We start from the raw sequence: 16677 nt of genomic DNA, 5'->3' as shown, positions 1-16677 counted from the left end.
GTCGGAGGACTGGGCTCCGACGGTCAATCTCGGCTACGAACGAAAACCCAGATCGGAATCAGTTCTCAAACGAGAGAAAAGAATGAAGCTTAAGGCAGAACAGCATCGATGTGCAGAGGCGATTTTGGATATGCAACAGACGGCTGAGAGCCCGGATTTGAGCCTAGTGACAGTGGAGAACAGGCTACTAACCCTGCCATACAATTGCAATGAGCTGCAATCACTTCTCCATCCTCCTTTGCAATTACCCAAGTCTTCAGAGGTGTCTCGTTAGACCGCTGAGAATGGTTTACCTTGAAACAAACAACTGTCACTCTAACGAAGTCCTAAGGATGTGGCATGTTTGTTGACGTTAAAGCCGCTACCGCTAACTGTTAGCGTGTTTAAGATAAAGCAATATAAGAACAAACACTCACCCTTGCAAACACCAAACTGTATCCATCACGGAGACGTTTTGTTCCAAGGTTGTGGACCCACCCGCTGACAAAAGAATTGTACGCCTCCAGACTCTTGAAAGCTTTCATTTGCTGCCTAGTGTAGTAAGAAGTCTGGAGGACCAAGTAGTTGGTGATATCCACAGCCTCGATAGTAGGCAAATCCTTTACTTCTGTGGTGTATTCGGACATTTTCAAAGAATACGGATCACGTCCGATATATTTTTTAACTATCTGTTTATATCTCTCCCGAGAAACGGGGTCTAAAGTTGCACAATAGCTGCTCTCCTGACTCTCCACAGTGTCCTCCATGTTTACTTCCGCCCTCCACTCAAAAATCGCGCTGCCTCCGCACGTCATCAGAACCACGTGACCGCAACCCAACTATTGTACAAACTCTATTTTTGCATGACAGACTTTATTTCCAGGTCTGTTTACGTGGAAATAAAGTCTTGAACGATATATAATATGTCGTTAACTTTTGCTCCTACAATCCTACAATCTAAACACATCTGGTACCTGCACTGCTATTTCCGGAGTGGGCGGGGAGAAGCCTGCGCGTAGGCCGATTCCATGTTACCATAGTAACAGCATAGCCGCAGCTCATCTGTTGGTTGTCCGCAGGAGCTGTGGAAAAACTGCGTTAAAGTGGTTGCTGGGCCATTTTTACGCGCCGCGGAGCTGCAGGGAGCATCTCAGGACCGGGCAGGTAACATGGAGCTGTAATGGTGGATCGTATTCCACCAGATAGCCTTTGAGGTCATGCTTTCACAGCGCAGAAGATAACGTTAGCGGTCAGACCCACAAATTGTGATCAAGCCTGCAGCAGAGTGCGTTACTATTGGAGTAAGACTTCCGCTTTATTTTCAAAATAAAACTACGTTCAATTCAATTTTATTTATATAGCGCCAAATCACAACAACAGTCGCCCCAAGGCGCTTTATATTGTACAGTATATCCTATAATAATAGATACAGAGAAAAATCCAACAATCATATGACCCATATGATAAAATTTTCTCATATTACTGTGAAATCAGAAATTGTGTCAAGCTGTAAATTAAAAAATATAAGTGCGTGAATGCTGATTTTTTTTATGTGTGCTGGTTAAAGTGGTTAACAATCGCAGTTAAGGGTCTTTAAATACTTAAAAACAACAGCGTTAGTAAGTGTTTCAATGTGAAGGCAGTTTAACACAGTTTTCCCCAATTTTATTTTTAATTTTTTCTCTTAGCAACCAGTTTAATAGTTTAAATATTCATTATAATATTTTCTGCTCCTTGTGCATGTGACATCAGATGGGCGAGGCTATTAACATCCAGTGTTGGGAAGGTTACTTTTAAAATGTATTCCACTACAGATTACAGAATACATGCCCCAAAATGTATTTTGTAACGTATTCCGTTACGTTACTCAATGACAGTAACGTATTCTGAATACTTTAGATTACTTAACATATTATCGTGCTTTTTACAACTACATGAATGTACTATTGCTGTGTGATTTATTACTATTACTGAAGGTCCGCGGCTCCGAACCGTAGTAAAGGACCTCTGGCTAATACTTCGGGTTCGTGTTGGGCTCGTAGCAGAAAAATAGCTTTTCTTTGTTGTCTGGGTCAACTTTGATTGCGAGAGAGACGAGAGACAGAGAGAGGCGTTGAAAGACTGCTCCAACGAACTTATTGTTTCGGGGGAAAACACAAACACAGTGTACAGTCGAGTCTTAATAGCGTGCTTACAACTGGGCTTTTGGCTGCAGTGGTTATTATTATATTTACATGCTTCCAGCTCCCGTTTCTGCTCGATGACAACTCGTACTTTTCTCCTTTTTCTCCCTCCATCGCTCACAGACACATAACGGGTATGGTAGTTCATTCTCCCTGCAGCGCGGACTACACTGCTCATGAGGCTACATTCTTTAGCGCTATGCCTGTAACACTCTGCCTATTGCATTCATATTAAATCACAGCCGTTTATTTTCCAACAGAAACCAAACTGCTCGGCATAGCTTAGCACAACAACAACAACAACAACAAAAAGAGCTCTCTCACCCAGGAAACACACAGTCGCAGAGAGCGCGCGTAGCTGTCAAACAAAACCCAAACAGTCCTGACCCGCCACAATATGAAACAGGAAAATACCGCTGTGTAATCCATTTATTTCAACAAAGTAACTGTATTCTAAATACCACCATTTTAAACGGTAACTGTAAATACAGTTACTCATATTTTGTATTTTAAATACGTAACGGTGGTACATGTATTCCGTTACTCCCCAACACTGTTAACATCATAGCATAATAACTTATATTAAAGAAACATTTCAAGGAAAGATTTTTCACTGTGTTAAACATTAACCAAAACCACCATTAAAAGAAATTTTAAAAAAAAAGCTGAAACTGTAACGGTGCGTACACACTGAACACGGTAGACGCGACCAGAGCTTCAGGTGTGAAAAACATCTCAGTGATATCTCTTATATCACTCCCCTTTAAATAGCTGTCCAGACAGAACAAAAGTGTACATTATTTGTTGAATTGTGTTTCTTATTTAATAAGCACTCCTTTTAGAGAACAGTTGATGACGAGCCTGAGGTAGAAAAAGTCTCTTACGAGAAATAACCTTAATGTAATAAGTTATATAATGTGTCTAGATAGAGTTATAGTGTTATTTTCCAGGAATTTCATTTTTTTATTTTATAATACTAGTCACAATAATAATTATTAAAAGAAGAAAGTAATTAATGACTTATTAATAGCTTATCTGTAATTCACAGCTGTAATCACACTCTGAAAAGGCCTAGAAGTTGGCTCTTCGATCTAATCCTCAGTACACACTGCAGTAGCTGCACATCCTTAATATCTGCACAACCTGTGCAGTGTGAACAACACAGTTTACAGTACAATTTCAAGCATATATATTTAATTTGTGTTATATACTGGGAGTTATTCTATTTTATAACTTTATAATATATTCAATTATTTAATTTAGTTTAGATAGTTACTGTTCTTCCTTCTTCGAGCAACTATAACCACACAATTTCCTCAAGGTTTAATAAAGTATTCTGATTCTGATTCTCTTTGAGGTTTGACACCCGTTTTTCCACTTTTACTTTGAAAGAACACTCCCGAAACCGGAAGTTTAGATGCCACAAAGAGTAACATTGTAGCTGCGCTCTTTAGCCGTGTTTCTGTCACAGTTATAACTCGCTATTAATACTCTAACGCCGTAGCTGTAGTTGCTGTAATGAAGTAGCCGGGGGGGATTCGTGCCGGCGGGCTAAGAGCCGCAGAGATACGAGCATTGTTAGCTTTCATTTCTTTAATAGCAGCTGAGGTTAGCACAGGGTATTAGCTGCCCTTGGTTTCGATTCACGCTGTAGTTTGGTTCTCCAGCAGGTTCTGAAGGACTCACGATGTCTAATGATCTCGCTGGAGTGTGGGAGGTGGCGCTGAGTGATGGAGTTCACAGAATCGAGTTTGAACACGGGACCACCACCGGAAAGAGGGTCATCTACGTGGATGGAAAGGTGTGCAGTCATACTGTTAGCCGGGGAAACACTGGACGTGTTTTGCTGGACTAATCTTATTTATTAATTTATTTGATTTTATTTGAGTGTTTCTGAGGTCAGCCTCATCAGCTCCTGTGATTTTCTGATTTATGCTCCAGGAGGTCCTGAGGCGGGACTGGATGTTCAAACTGGTGGGGAAGGAAACTTTCAGCGTGGGCAGTTCAGACACCAAAGCCACTATCAATATAGATGCAGTCAGTGGCTTTGCCTATGAGTACACCCTGGAGATCAACGGGAAGAGCCTGAAGAAGTACATGGAGAACAGGTCAAAGGTCACCAGCACCTGGTTGCTCAACTTAGACGGCATTGACTGCAGAGTGGTCCTGGGTGAGCTCCTCTCAGTGTTTGTATCATTCAGCTCTTGTCCTTTTACTTCTGTTACTGTGACAGCTTATAATTATGATTTTTTTATTCATACAGAAAAGCTCTATATTCAAGATTCTGCAAAAATTATGCAAAAAAAACCCCTCCCAACAACCCAAAACATGATCTCATAGGAGAAAAGATGCAACTTATTTTATAGCTTTAATAGGTTATAAAATACAAATATATATCTAAGATACATAAAGCTTTAATTCATCTACATAGTCAGTCAGGATAGATATAGACCTGATATTTAGCACAGTGTGATTTATGCCACTTCACAGCCACCCTCTAATATTATGCAGTAGCTGAGCCTAAGCTCCTTAACTACTCTAAGCTTGGACCATATACAGCCGTGTCTGTGATCTGGGCGAGTTAATCCTTCATATAATTGTACTGCTTACAGTGGATCAAGTGGCAAACTGCCTTGAAAGCACATGCCGCAAATAACCACTGTGCATTGTCTGCATTTGTAACAGAGATATCCCAGCTGGGAAAGAATGGAAATATTAAACTAAACTTTATATTAAATACAATCTCTGTGGTTTGTCTTTCACTGTATGTAGTACATTTTGTACTATGCTTTATCCAGCATGTCTTGTTCAACTATTCACACACATTCATACAAGCACTTCTACACCTAAGCGCTTTCCATCTAACAGTCACACTCTGATGAGCACATTGAAAAACAACTTGGGGTTAAGTATCATGCCTAAGAATGCTTTGGCATGTAGACTGAGACAGACAGGAAAATGTAAATTAATCCAGAAACACTTTGTTCAAAGGATTCTGGCAAGACACAGTAAATACAACTTTTATTAAAAGTCAGGTTATCATGTTAAATATTCATTACCCTGATGTTGATCAAGATAACTGTGGTTGTGATTTTTGCTGTAACTGAGCAGCCTGAATTTGGTTCTTGTTGAGAAACAGAAACAAACAAAGACTTGATTTATAGTAGTCAAACAGAGCTCAGCAACTCTTTGGAATAATATACAGCATGAACAGTATATTAGATTAGCACAAAGATAATATCTCTGTGAAATGAACTCTAATAGGCTGTAATTGTGTGTAATTACTCATTTACTCAGTATGCAGCAGCCAGTGTTCTGCCATTGGAGGCATTTTCCATTTTTCTTGTCTTTATAACTCAGTCTGTGCATAGACTCATGTGGTCCTGCAGGTCTGAAGTCTTTGCTCTTCCCTGCCTTCAGTGAAAGTAACTTTATTAGTTCTGTTTAGTGTTTCACTGCAGAGAGCAGATGAATGCAGATAAAGATTAAGGCAAACAAGGGCGTTGCTCAGATCAGACGTTGCATCGCCTTTCAGTCACAAAGTTAATGCTGTGGCTCTTTAACAAATGTCAGCTGTGGTTTTATAATGTCAAGCGGAGAATTCTGTGCTGGTGCAGACCATAAATCTGGCTCTTAGTTTGCAGAAACCACCTACAAGTGATTAAATACGCAGAATAGATATGAGTCAGACTAGGACTGGAAACCACAAGACAGATAAACTTTCTCATTCCAGCACCCAGCAACATTACACCTAAAGTTAAAGCTAGTCACTAACCTGCTCTCACTGGCTCAGCAGCTGTGTCTGGGCCAGTTTACTTACATTTTTTTTAAATGCTTATCTGGTAAATATTAATTAAAAAAAATCTGTCTTTTTACTTTCAGAGAAAGACACCATGGATGTTTGGTGTAACGGACAAAATATTGAGACTGCAGTAAGTAAAACACGAGTGACATAATACAGGTTGTTATTAGAGCAGCAGTTCCCTTAGTAACAGACCACTAGGGGTCTGTGACCCGGGGACCCTGCAAGAGAGATGGTATAAATCATAGATTCATTAAAGAGTGCTTATGTTGATGGGAGGCATTCACATTAAGGATTAGGCTGTGTGTACTTGTTTTGTGTATTAAAATTTGGTTTGGATATTGTCTTTGTGTTCGGATATGTCATTTTATCTGGGGTGTTGGTCTTATTATATTGAATAGTTAACAACAGTTGTAAAACCATAAGTTGTTTACTGATGATTGTTTGTGTATTCCTGGTTGTTGTTTTATCTGCTCATTGCCTTTGAATATAAATTGATTGGTTGCTTGTGTGGTGCGGTGCATTGTTTTCTTTTGGGATATCATATTGGATCATTATTTTCGTTTGGAACAGGACGCTTCCTTTCTTAGTTCACGCTTTTGCGATTTGCGCCTGCAGGGTGAGTTTGTGGACGACGGCACAGAGACGCACTTCACACTCGGAGACCACAACTGCTGCGTGAAAGCTGTGAGCAGCGGGAAGAGACGAGACGGGATCATTCACACGCTGCTCGTGGACGGCACGGAGATCGCTGAATGCACAGAGTGAGCGTGACTGCGCCTGGATGACAGCAGAGATCTGGTTTTGTATCTGTGACGCCGAGTGAGGGCGCGAGGTGATTTAAAGCTGATAAAGTCAGGGACCAACTGAGAGAAACAATGCATTGCTGCTGTAGTGTGCGGAGTATATTAGCCATATATATACTGGTGAAAGCTGTCCTGTAAATAGCATAGCTGAAGACAAAAGCTAAGTTTGAGCAGTTTTAGAAGACCGAGGGCAGCTACTAATGCCAGAAACAAGCATTTACTGTCTCCAAATGTTCACACTGGATATTTGATGTGTGCACTGGTCTTTATAATCATATTAACACTATTAATCTCAGTAATATCATCAACACGGGAGTCCAGATGTGCCACATTATTCTCTCTCAGCCAGGGTTTTAACACGAGCAGCTGCTTTTGAAGAAGTACTGTATCACACAGCCAAATGTTACCAGTGAGCTGTCCCAGTAAACCCTCACCTCATTCTCTCTTACCTTTGTGCTAGCTTTCTTGTATTTTCAAATGTTGTGGAGTGGGAGGTTCAACAACGGGGTAACTTTATTCCTTGAATGTAGCAGTGGACTGGTTCCTGTTCTGGTGTTGGCCTGTTACATGCTTTGTGTTTCCATTGGTTAATTCTGTTGATATGAAGTGATTAGCTTCCAACGGCCTGCTGTTGATGTGTCAGAATATTTACAGGGTGCGTTGTTCTCAGTTTTCACTTAGGCATAAATCATTTACACAGCTGCAATCACTCACTGATGTCCAAACACACTTTAAAGACGTTCTGTTCTCTTTAGAAAGATCTGTGACTGTGTTGTGCTGTCAATTCATGAGGTAGTATCATAGAGTGTATGATGGACAAAGCCACTGTGATGTCACCCACATTTGTCAAAGCCACATTTTTGGACCCTTCAGCTGTCCACTGTGACCCTCTTAGGGTTTTTAAACCAGATGTCACAGAAGCGGGGTAGATCGGTCATTGCCCCCATTATCGTCTTTCTGAACATCATGTATTAGATATGATGTAAATGTAGTGATTGATACCACTGATTAATTAATGAAGTGTTTACCGAGGTCACAGCTCAAATGACAGAGGGCTCCTTTTCCACTGAAATCTGTTGAGTTTTTTTTCCTGCTAACTACAAGTACAGAAGTCGCCCCCTGCTGGCTATTAGAAAGGATGCAGGTTAAGGCATTGGCTTCATTTTACCAGTATGGAAGCTATGTCCATCTTATACATGCAGTCTATGGATAATACAGAATTTGAGCTAAAAATATTTTAATAAAATCATGGTTATTAAATATTAAGGATTTCTCCAGTGTATGTGAAGCAAATGTTTGGTAAGAGACGTTCACTAAGGCTGTACTCACACTAAGAAAGCTGTGCCATGCCCAAGTATGTTTGTTTCCCATTTTCCAGTTTGTTTGACCAGACTGCTGCATGCTCCACCCCGGCAGGGTTACATGAACTGCTCCAGTCCAGGTTCAGTTGGACTCAACATGTGCATGTTATGTGACCACTAATCGTGCACAAGTACTTACATGTAACTCCAGCAGTTGTTCAATGACAGCTGCCTGTGTGAAAATCACTGTGTTCAGCACTTCACAAATCTATAAGGCATATGAGAGGATGAAGTGTCAGCACTTTAAAATGAAACTGGATGCATAAAATCATGAACGTCACTGTAGACACACACTGATGCACACTCTGAGCCCACACTGTTAAGGGTGAGTGCAGGCGATCAGTGGAGTGGTGACAGCCATGATGTGTGTGAGTACATCCTCACTGAAATTGGAACCCAGATTTACTCAAACACTGAGCCAATCCAAACTGGGTTTAGGCATTAAAGAAAGTACTGTTGGTATCTAGAAAGAGAGCGCAGTGACAAGATGGCATGTAGGAGATTTTGAACTGAGATTTTTGACCCTGCTGCATATATTTCTATGAGTTCCTTTTTCTAGGTGCAAAATATACAGAGAATTCTTAAAGCTCACAAATTGATTTACTAATGTTTGCAACACAATTTATTGCTAATCCTGATAATATTTAATCCAGAATAAAACATGAAAATGTTTCCAATTGTTATTTTTGTGCTTGATATTAAAATGAGCTGACTGTGTGTGTGTGTGTTGGAAACATAATACGTTTTGTAAATCATTGGTAAAGTTAACCACACCTTTGAGCTCACATGCCGTTTTGCCCCATGTAGTAAATCTGGCCAACTTAGCAAACTTCATCTGCGGATGTCTGTGAAACTGAACTGAAATGCAGCTGAACGCTTCGTGAAACGGACACACTATTTGTTTTTCCTGTCAAACTGTTTCAAGGGTCAAAGGTGAAAATGTTTCATGCTCAGTAGACTGTGACATTGTATAGTTATGATTACCTTCTCACTCTGTTTTTCATGTGTCGTGTATACAGGAATAATGTTTATACATGTATTTCATTTTGTAAGTTGTTTAAATTGTATTTTATTTTATTAAATTTGTGTAGTTGATCAGGTTTTGTTGTTGAGCTTTAAGTAAAAAAAAAAATCTGGACACACTTGAAGCTTTGCTGTGTTTAATAGTTGTTTTTCCATATTTCAGTAAATGTTGTTACAACAAAAATATAAAAACAAAACATAAAATAAGTCCAGATTCCTCAAACAAACAATAAATTTTATTTTTAATTTTATTCTGACATCAACACAGGAAAACTGTAACTACTCATGTCCATTATGACTCATTCTCCCATTCATCATGGAGTTCCCCACCACCATTATTTTATGGACAAGCAAAGCTAGAATAAAGTCTTTTCATATTTATTGTGGCATTTGCTGTTATAATCATGTCTAAATTTATGAAGTCACAAGATGCCACTAAACAAATGAACCCTTTCAATCTAAAAACTACAATCTTGATTGATAAACATGTGATTGGTTCTACTCCTTGCAGCAGTGCGGTGATAAAATAGATTTCGATAACTTGCTGCTACTATTATTCAGCAATACATTATGAGAAAAATAAGCCCAGTCATTCCTTCATGTTTTGCTACTAATATCCATTATATTGAATCTATGACTGATACAAACAGTTATTTCTTTCTAATAGTAAATATGCTCATTAAAGATACCCTTTAGACCATTTCGGTATACTTTTTCTTACAGGTGATGATGTACCTGGGCAGGGCTTGATAACTGCTAAATATGACAGAGATGTCAGACACTCCACTCACACTGTCATACCTAACTTTCGGATCTGTTCCTTTAGCAGGTGGCAGAATGAGACCTCGCTGACCCTTGGTGGACTCTCCTGTCAGCACATCAGCCTCCACAAAGTACAGATACTGATCATTTTTCCACATCCAAATGTCCATGGCCTTCTTCACTGTCCTAGCAAAGTAGATACCTTGTCCATATTCTGGGTCTAGATCCAGAGAGAGACAATTAAGTGCTGTTTTCACATGCCTTTATGATATCTCGGTAAGCTTGGTATTATGTATCCTAGAGAATTATCATTAATACAGTTAGAAGAAACATTGTCATACCTTCAGGTGGTGCACACTCTGCATGGAAACCAATTTGGCTAACCATCTGACAGAACTGTGCAGGTATGCGCTGAAACATTTTCTGAGACGAGGAGCACCCCAACTGTTTTTTCTTGAGGTCAAACAGCACCTTCAATATTTGGTTCTCCACTTTGTCCACCTAAAAAAGGAAATGTTTCAGAGGTTACTTAAACAAACTGGAACAAACAAAATAAATTAGTATACTGTATTTCTCAGATTATAAGGCACATTAAGTGAAACAAAGCAGTCAGATAAGTCAAACTTTATCCAACTCATTCCCAATAACTCTCAACACTGTTCAGTTGTTAATGTTGAATTCTCTGGCAGCTTCCCATGTTCTACTGCGTGTGTTACGACCCCCTCTGCTAGGCGTCAGGGAAGGAGTAACATACACGAGCCCCCCAACACAAAACTGAGTAAAGCAAAAGGTTTTAATTACAAACTTTAAACAGAAAACCGACAGGGCTGTTCAACAGACCACTGGGCAGACAATTATTACATAAAGAAAGAACAGTCACGAGTAAAAGTTAAAGGGTAACTAAGGCAAGCTGGCAGCACACAAAATAAAAGCTAGGGTTTTAACTAAGGCAAGCCAGCAAAACAGCGTGACTGACAGCCTTGAGTTTGAAATCCGCTTCGAAGTGCCATTTATGGGTCCTCTTACACACACAATACAGTAATATTATGTTGAAGAACAGTACATTTTACTCCGCAAGGCTCCTGACTATGGTAGCCGTAATACTCCGAAAATCCATTAAGCGGTGCGGGTTCTTGGCTTACCAAAGTTGTACTAAAACATTTTTGACAGATTTCTGAGCGCCGTGTACCACATAAAATTGGTTCAAGGTCAGTAAGCACAACCAGAATTCATACATAAGGCGCACCGGATTATAAGGCGCACTGTCGATTTTTGAGAGTGCGCCTTATAGTGCGGAAAATACGGTAAACCACATCAGCTTGTGGAAATAGAACATCTATTGGACTGGAATAGTTCTTTTTCTACTCTTCTGAGCACTCAAAGTTATACAACTTGTGCATTCACCTATTCACATTCTCCAATGGAGAGCAATTTGGGGTTAGTATCTTGCCCAAGGATATTTGGCATGCCTGAGAAGCCAGGAATCAAACCACCAACCTTCTAATCAGTAGATGACCTGCTCTACCGCCTGAGCCACAGCCACCCCTATTTTGAAACTGTTTCTGGGAAGCCAGTATAGGGATCTGTTCTGCCATTTTCAGTTCCATATTTTCACTCTTGGAATCTACTAGAGTAACTTTAGTTCAAAATAATCCTTATTTATCTTATCCTGGATCTTGGTGCAGCCCTTCAGTTTATCTAATATCTGAAATAACCCTTCCCCCTGTTATTTAAAGTTTAAAGCTTTCTTCTGATTGGCTGCCCCCACAAAAATTGAATGTATGCCTGATATCCACTCACTGACATCATACAGCCAAAAGCAAGAAAAAAAATGAGTGGTTAGCATAGCCTGAATCCTGAGGAATACTATGAGATACACTGACCTCATAGTGTGAAACTATAACTGCGTTTACTGAGCATCAATCATTATAGTATACATATGAATAAAAATATAAAAGTTCCATTTACAAGTCATGTTTAAAATGTAATTAAATTTACTAAATGACAAAGCAGGCTTATTTACACTGTACCTTTAATATTATCAGCCCCTCATGTTTGAAGGCAGAGAATCTGTCTGTGAACTCTGGACTTGAGTCATCAACTGTTCTTGTCTTTCTTTCTTTTTCAAGAGATGCTTCATTAGCTAACAGGCACATTTCTGTCTCCTCCTCTTTGACAAACTCCATCTGGACAGTGCAGAGCATGGCCTCCACCTGTAATGCAGCAACTACAACATCCTCAACTAAATCCCCATTTAGTGTTAGGCAGGCGTGACCATTCGTCAGAAACTCTTCGAACTTAACACCCTTTCTGGTTAGACGAGAGAGCTGCAGGTATTGCTTCTCACTGAGGTGCTGGATGAAGTTGTTGCAAATATCAATGGTGCCAGAAGATGTAAAGAGGTCAGTGAGCCATTTTTTAGCCTCATGTATTGATTCTTCAGATGGGCCACACAGGCTGATCTGTGGAGAAGATGCTCTTTTGAAATGAGCGTCTTCTTTGTTGTCATATTCTGATGGAGAAGACAAAAAGAGGAAAACACTTCAAGATCACTATTACTACACATCCAACTATCCATACATAGGGATAGGTTACCAACTGCCCCAGGGCTAACACAGTGCTAAACAACATGTGCGCATATACATACAGTATCAGATTATTCACTCTCTATTTAGGGCCTGCAGTGCTTCACCTTGTGTAAAGTTGGATTGAGAGGCATTGTGCTGGAGATAATTAATTTTGTCCTTAAAAACCTGGAAAGAGATCATAAAAAGATATTTCTTTGTATGAGACGATTCACAAAACATGAATTCAGCTTGTGCCTAACAAACCCCTGCAAGTAGAGTTTCAGACTACTGTAAATGCACCACCACATTACACCTTGCAGATATATCAATATTTCAAACATGCTTATTTGAAAACATTACAGATAATGATATGTTAAAATCTTGACAGATTAAAAAAAAATACAACCTGAAATGTGTCATTGTCAGCAGGAAATATGACAAAGTAAACTTCCATCTTCTCTGGAAAGTTTTGGGCGAAGTTGGCCACTGCGTCGCACATGAGCTGTGCTGCTTCTTCTTTAGTGAACCCGAGGGCTCCTGTGCCAATTGCAGGAAAGGCAATTGACTTGTGCTTTCTTGAAGCTGCCATCCATAAGCAGCCCAATACCGAGTCGGAAAGGACCTATTAGTAAGTGGACAGAAAAGAGATAGCTGGAAAATCTTTTAATAATAACATGTTTGGTGTATTACATTGTGTTTCTTCTCTTCTTCTGTTAATTTTTACCCTGAAGAATTTTCTGTATTTGGGGATAAACATGACCTATGATAATAATTTTAATAGAAGTGTTGGATCAAGAAAACCAGTAAAAAAAATATTTAAAAATATTAGTGTTGGTCATTTATTTTTTAAAGGCAATGACCCAGTGTTACTTAAATGTGAAAGGCAAAATATTTTAACCTTGAGGACTAGCATTGACTGTGAAGGACAAATTTGAGTCAAATCTTAGTGAATCCAGTATCCAGAGGGCTACAAGGAAAAAGCCACTGCTCCACTAAAAGGACACTGCAGCCTGCACCTTAACAAAAATCATGTGAATGAGCACTAAGTCTGTTGGAAGAATGTTTCCAGTTTATATAGCCTAGAGTTTGTTTTGGGAAAAAATGTATTTCAACATAAGAACCTTAACCTATTTATTTCACATTATGGTGGTAGTGTGGTGGTCTGGACTTGCTAAATTTATTTACAAATCAAATTGTCAAGGAAGGTATCAGAAAGTAACTTGTGGAGAAAATCACTGTCCCTCAGCACACAAAAGGTCTCCAATATAGAATGATCAAAGTAGAATAAAGACAATGTCTTGATTTGGAAAACCCTAAAGTGACTATTTCATTTGAGAAAACCAACCAACATGTTAGAATCAAATGTATTCTGTATGAAGGCAAAAATGGGTAAACATTTCCCCCATAACACTTCTACTTATATATACCTGGCTTGATCCTCTTTTCCCCTTTTCCTTGCAAAAAGTGTGAAACACCTCTTTACAAGCCAGCTTGTAGGGTTTTGTGATGAAGATATGATTTGTTGGAAAGGCCTTTTTGATTTCGTCTTGAATTCCAAATCCGGCTTTCTTCAGCAAAGCAGAAGAGATTTTACCCACACTTAAATCTCGTTCTGGTGATGTTGTATTTACAATGACATCAGTCTAAAAGGAGACAAAATAATCAAATTTTAAAGAATTTATTTAAACAAGAATACATAATATGTTATTACTACATGATGTCTCACTGGAGCTCCATACACATCAAAATCAAAAATTAAATTAAGAACACAATAAACAGCTAAAAGTAAAAGTTCATAATATATTAAGGAAGTAACAAAACAGATTATTACCCTCTGATCCTCAATGTTATCCTTCTTCAATGTCAGATTGACATTTCCAATCAGGATGGTAACACTCGACGTTTTGGCAGCACTTCTGCTGTTGCTTCCTGTTGCCTGGCTGTTTGACATGTGCTGGTTATATTGGTTGTATTGCTTCGGAGCTAGGAACTGACAGCAGGCTCTCTCCATTTCTCTGACTGTTGGCTCATCGTGGTTCACAAAAATGATCTCCTCAAGAGAGCTTCCTCGAGAAAGGTATTCGCAGTATCTTTTAACAGTTAATACAATGGTGTTTGCACATTTTGGCAAGGGGTAGTTAAACAACCCAGAGCTTATAGCAGGAATGGCAACAGTGTGCAGATGATAGTCCTGAAGCCTGTGAAGAATGTTCATGATAGCTCTCTCCAACAGAGGTTCAGCACGTGAAACTTCAAAACCACCAGGGTTATATGGCAGTTGTGGACCTACAGCATGAATAATCTTCTTGCATGGCAGCGACCCAGCATTAGTGACAATTGCTTCTCCTGTTGGTAAGGAACCATATTTTTTAGTGTAATTGTCACTCTCCATTTGGATTTGAGGACCACCAGCTTCACATAGGGCTTGAGCAAGGCCAGCACCATGCTGAAGAAAAGAGTTGGCAGCATTGACAACAGCATCCACTTTGAAATTGGTGAGATCAGCCTTCCACACAGACACTGTAACACCTGAAGGCAGCTTGACAGAAAACCTCTTCTCTGGTGCAACGGTCTGTTTTTTCTGCTGTCCAAAACTTATATCACTGTCAAAATCCACACCTTCGAAGGTGGCCACACATTGATATTTGATATCAATGATATCACTCAGAGCAGGTCCACATTGTTTCACAATGTTGAGGTTAAATCCATGAAGAGGAATATGTGATTTAAGAGCCATGGTTCCTGTAGAGATCTACAGAAAAAAATAACTAAATGATCAATGGAGTCATTAATAATGACTAACTAGTACATTTTAATTAGCTAAACATTTCTCATCTATGGACCTCTGAAAGGTTATGTAAATATTCTAGTAAATATCAAGAAATTCATGATTATTATTATTATACTCATCATTAACTCTAATTTGGTAATTTTTCATGTTATATTAGGTTTAAAAAATGTTTTTATTTGAAAAAACAGTGATATTTACAAGTGAGACCCACTGTTTAGTGGCAGTGTTTATTTAAAGAATATCATCTAATATCAAGACATAATAGTTTTTAGTTCCTAAATATCAGTACTGGCATCACCATCAGTCCCAAAATTATCAGTCAGTCTCATATCAAACCAAAAGGAACATTAACGGGACTGTCATCAAATCAAACAGTAACTGCAGAGAAATTATCAATTAAATCAGAACATTATAGAATTAAAGCGTAGGCCACAAGTTGAGTATGGTTGAAACATAAACATGTTAATCATGATACCAGTGTCATTTCATGAAATTAAAACATGCAGGTGTGGGGTCTTAAATATCCTATTTCAACACAGGTAAACAATACATCTACATGGTTGCAGGTGACCTACCTAGTAAAATACGGTAAATTGCTGTTATATCGTCACTGCAGCAGAGGGAGACAGAGACAAACAACAGACACTATTAGGCCAATCAGAAATAATTTACCTGCTCCAGAAACAAAAACGTGAAGAGAATTTTCAGTGTGCTTGAATACCGTTTGACTCTCCGTACAAACGAACTTTACTATTACATTTGTAAAATTGCATAGAGAAAGCAAAACTGAGTCAGTAAGGCATCAGGTTTTTGTTTATTTATTTATTTATTGCAGTTCACTCACTACTTGTGCAGTGCATCGCATCCGGTCTACAACCCCCACAGAGTATAAACATCCTACTACATAGCTACATAGCTTCCTACTCTAACCTTATTCAGAACTTACTATTACCAAGTAGGCCAGTATAATTGAAGAAACTGTCAAACATTTGACGTTTTTGCGTCATTTTTATACAGTGAAAAACATCACGAGCAACATAACACCAACCAGTCCACAAAAGTTGCTGTGTGCTGGTGACTGGCGAAACCTAATCCATGAACGACACACACATTTGTGTAGCTTTGATAAAACGTAGTTTTAGTTTAAACGAATTAAGAGGTTTATTGCGCAGAAGCCAGATACTCACCGTCGCACACTTTCAGCTGGAAAGTACCGAAGTGAAGGAGAAAGTGAAAGAATGAAAAGAGGGCGCGGACGTCTCCAAACTGCCTCCGTGGACTGCAGCCAAGTGTAAAAAGGTGTTTTTCAGGCCTTTCTCTGTAGCTGCACCCCGGTCTGAGCCAACCCTTCAAGGCCAAACGCCACAACACGCCAATAAAAACTGCGTTTCGTTTCACAGGAA

The 16677-nt window shown here is 39.2% G+C and overlaps 2 protein-coding genes across 4 annotated transcripts; one reads left to right on the top strand and one right to left on the bottom strand.

Annotated features, from left to right (window-relative positions):
- The first annotated feature begins 996 nt into the window (after positions 1-996).
- Positions 997-9279, top strand: LOC113007474 (fas apoptotic inhibitory molecule 1-like). 2 transcript variants are annotated; one of them, XM_026144068.2, is made up of 5 exons: positions 997-1143; positions 3830-3963; positions 4104-4332; positions 6045-6094; positions 6583-9279. In XM_026144068.2, exons 2-5 carry the CDS (start codon positions 3850-3852, stop codon positions 6730-6732), a joined length of 543 nt encoding a protein of 180 aa, XP_025999853.1. In that variant the 5' UTR covers positions 997-1143; positions 3830-3849; the 3' UTR covers positions 6733-9279. The 2 variants fall into 2 exon arrangements, with proteins under 2 accessions (XP_025999853.1, XP_080146988.1); XM_080290862.1 differs by having other exon boundaries at positions 998-1143; positions 3833-3963.
- Positions 9275-16603, bottom strand: LOC113007473 (protein mono-ADP-ribosyltransferase PARP9-like). Of its 2 annotated transcripts, XM_026144065.2 has the most exons (9): positions 16462-16603; positions 15850-15884; positions 14315-15235; positions 13911-14126; positions 12890-13105; positions 12609-12669; positions 11947-12428; positions 10258-10417; positions 9275-10136 (listed from the first exon to the last, which is right to left on the bottom strand). In XM_026144065.2, exons 3-9 carry the CDS (start codon positions 15218-15220, stop codon positions 9847-9849), a joined length of 2331 nt encoding a protein of 776 aa, XP_025999850.2. In that variant the 5' UTR covers positions 15221-15235; positions 15850-15884; positions 16462-16603; the 3' UTR covers positions 9275-9846. The 2 variants fall into 2 exon arrangements, with proteins under 2 accessions (XP_025999850.2, XP_025999852.2); XM_026144067.2 differs by lacking the exon at positions 15850-15884 and having other exon boundaries at positions 16462-16602.
- Positions 16604-16677: the final 74 nt, after the last annotated feature.

Source organism: Astatotilapia calliptera, chromosome 16 (genome assembly GCF_964374335.1).
Source record: "Astatotilapia calliptera chromosome 16, fAstCal68.1, whole genome shotgun sequence".
Classification (NCBI taxonomy): Eukaryota; Metazoa; Chordata; class Actinopteri; order Cichliformes; family Cichlidae; genus Astatotilapia; species Astatotilapia calliptera.
Note: the sequence above shows the minus strand (reverse complement) of the source record. Positions and strands in the feature narration are given on the sequence as shown.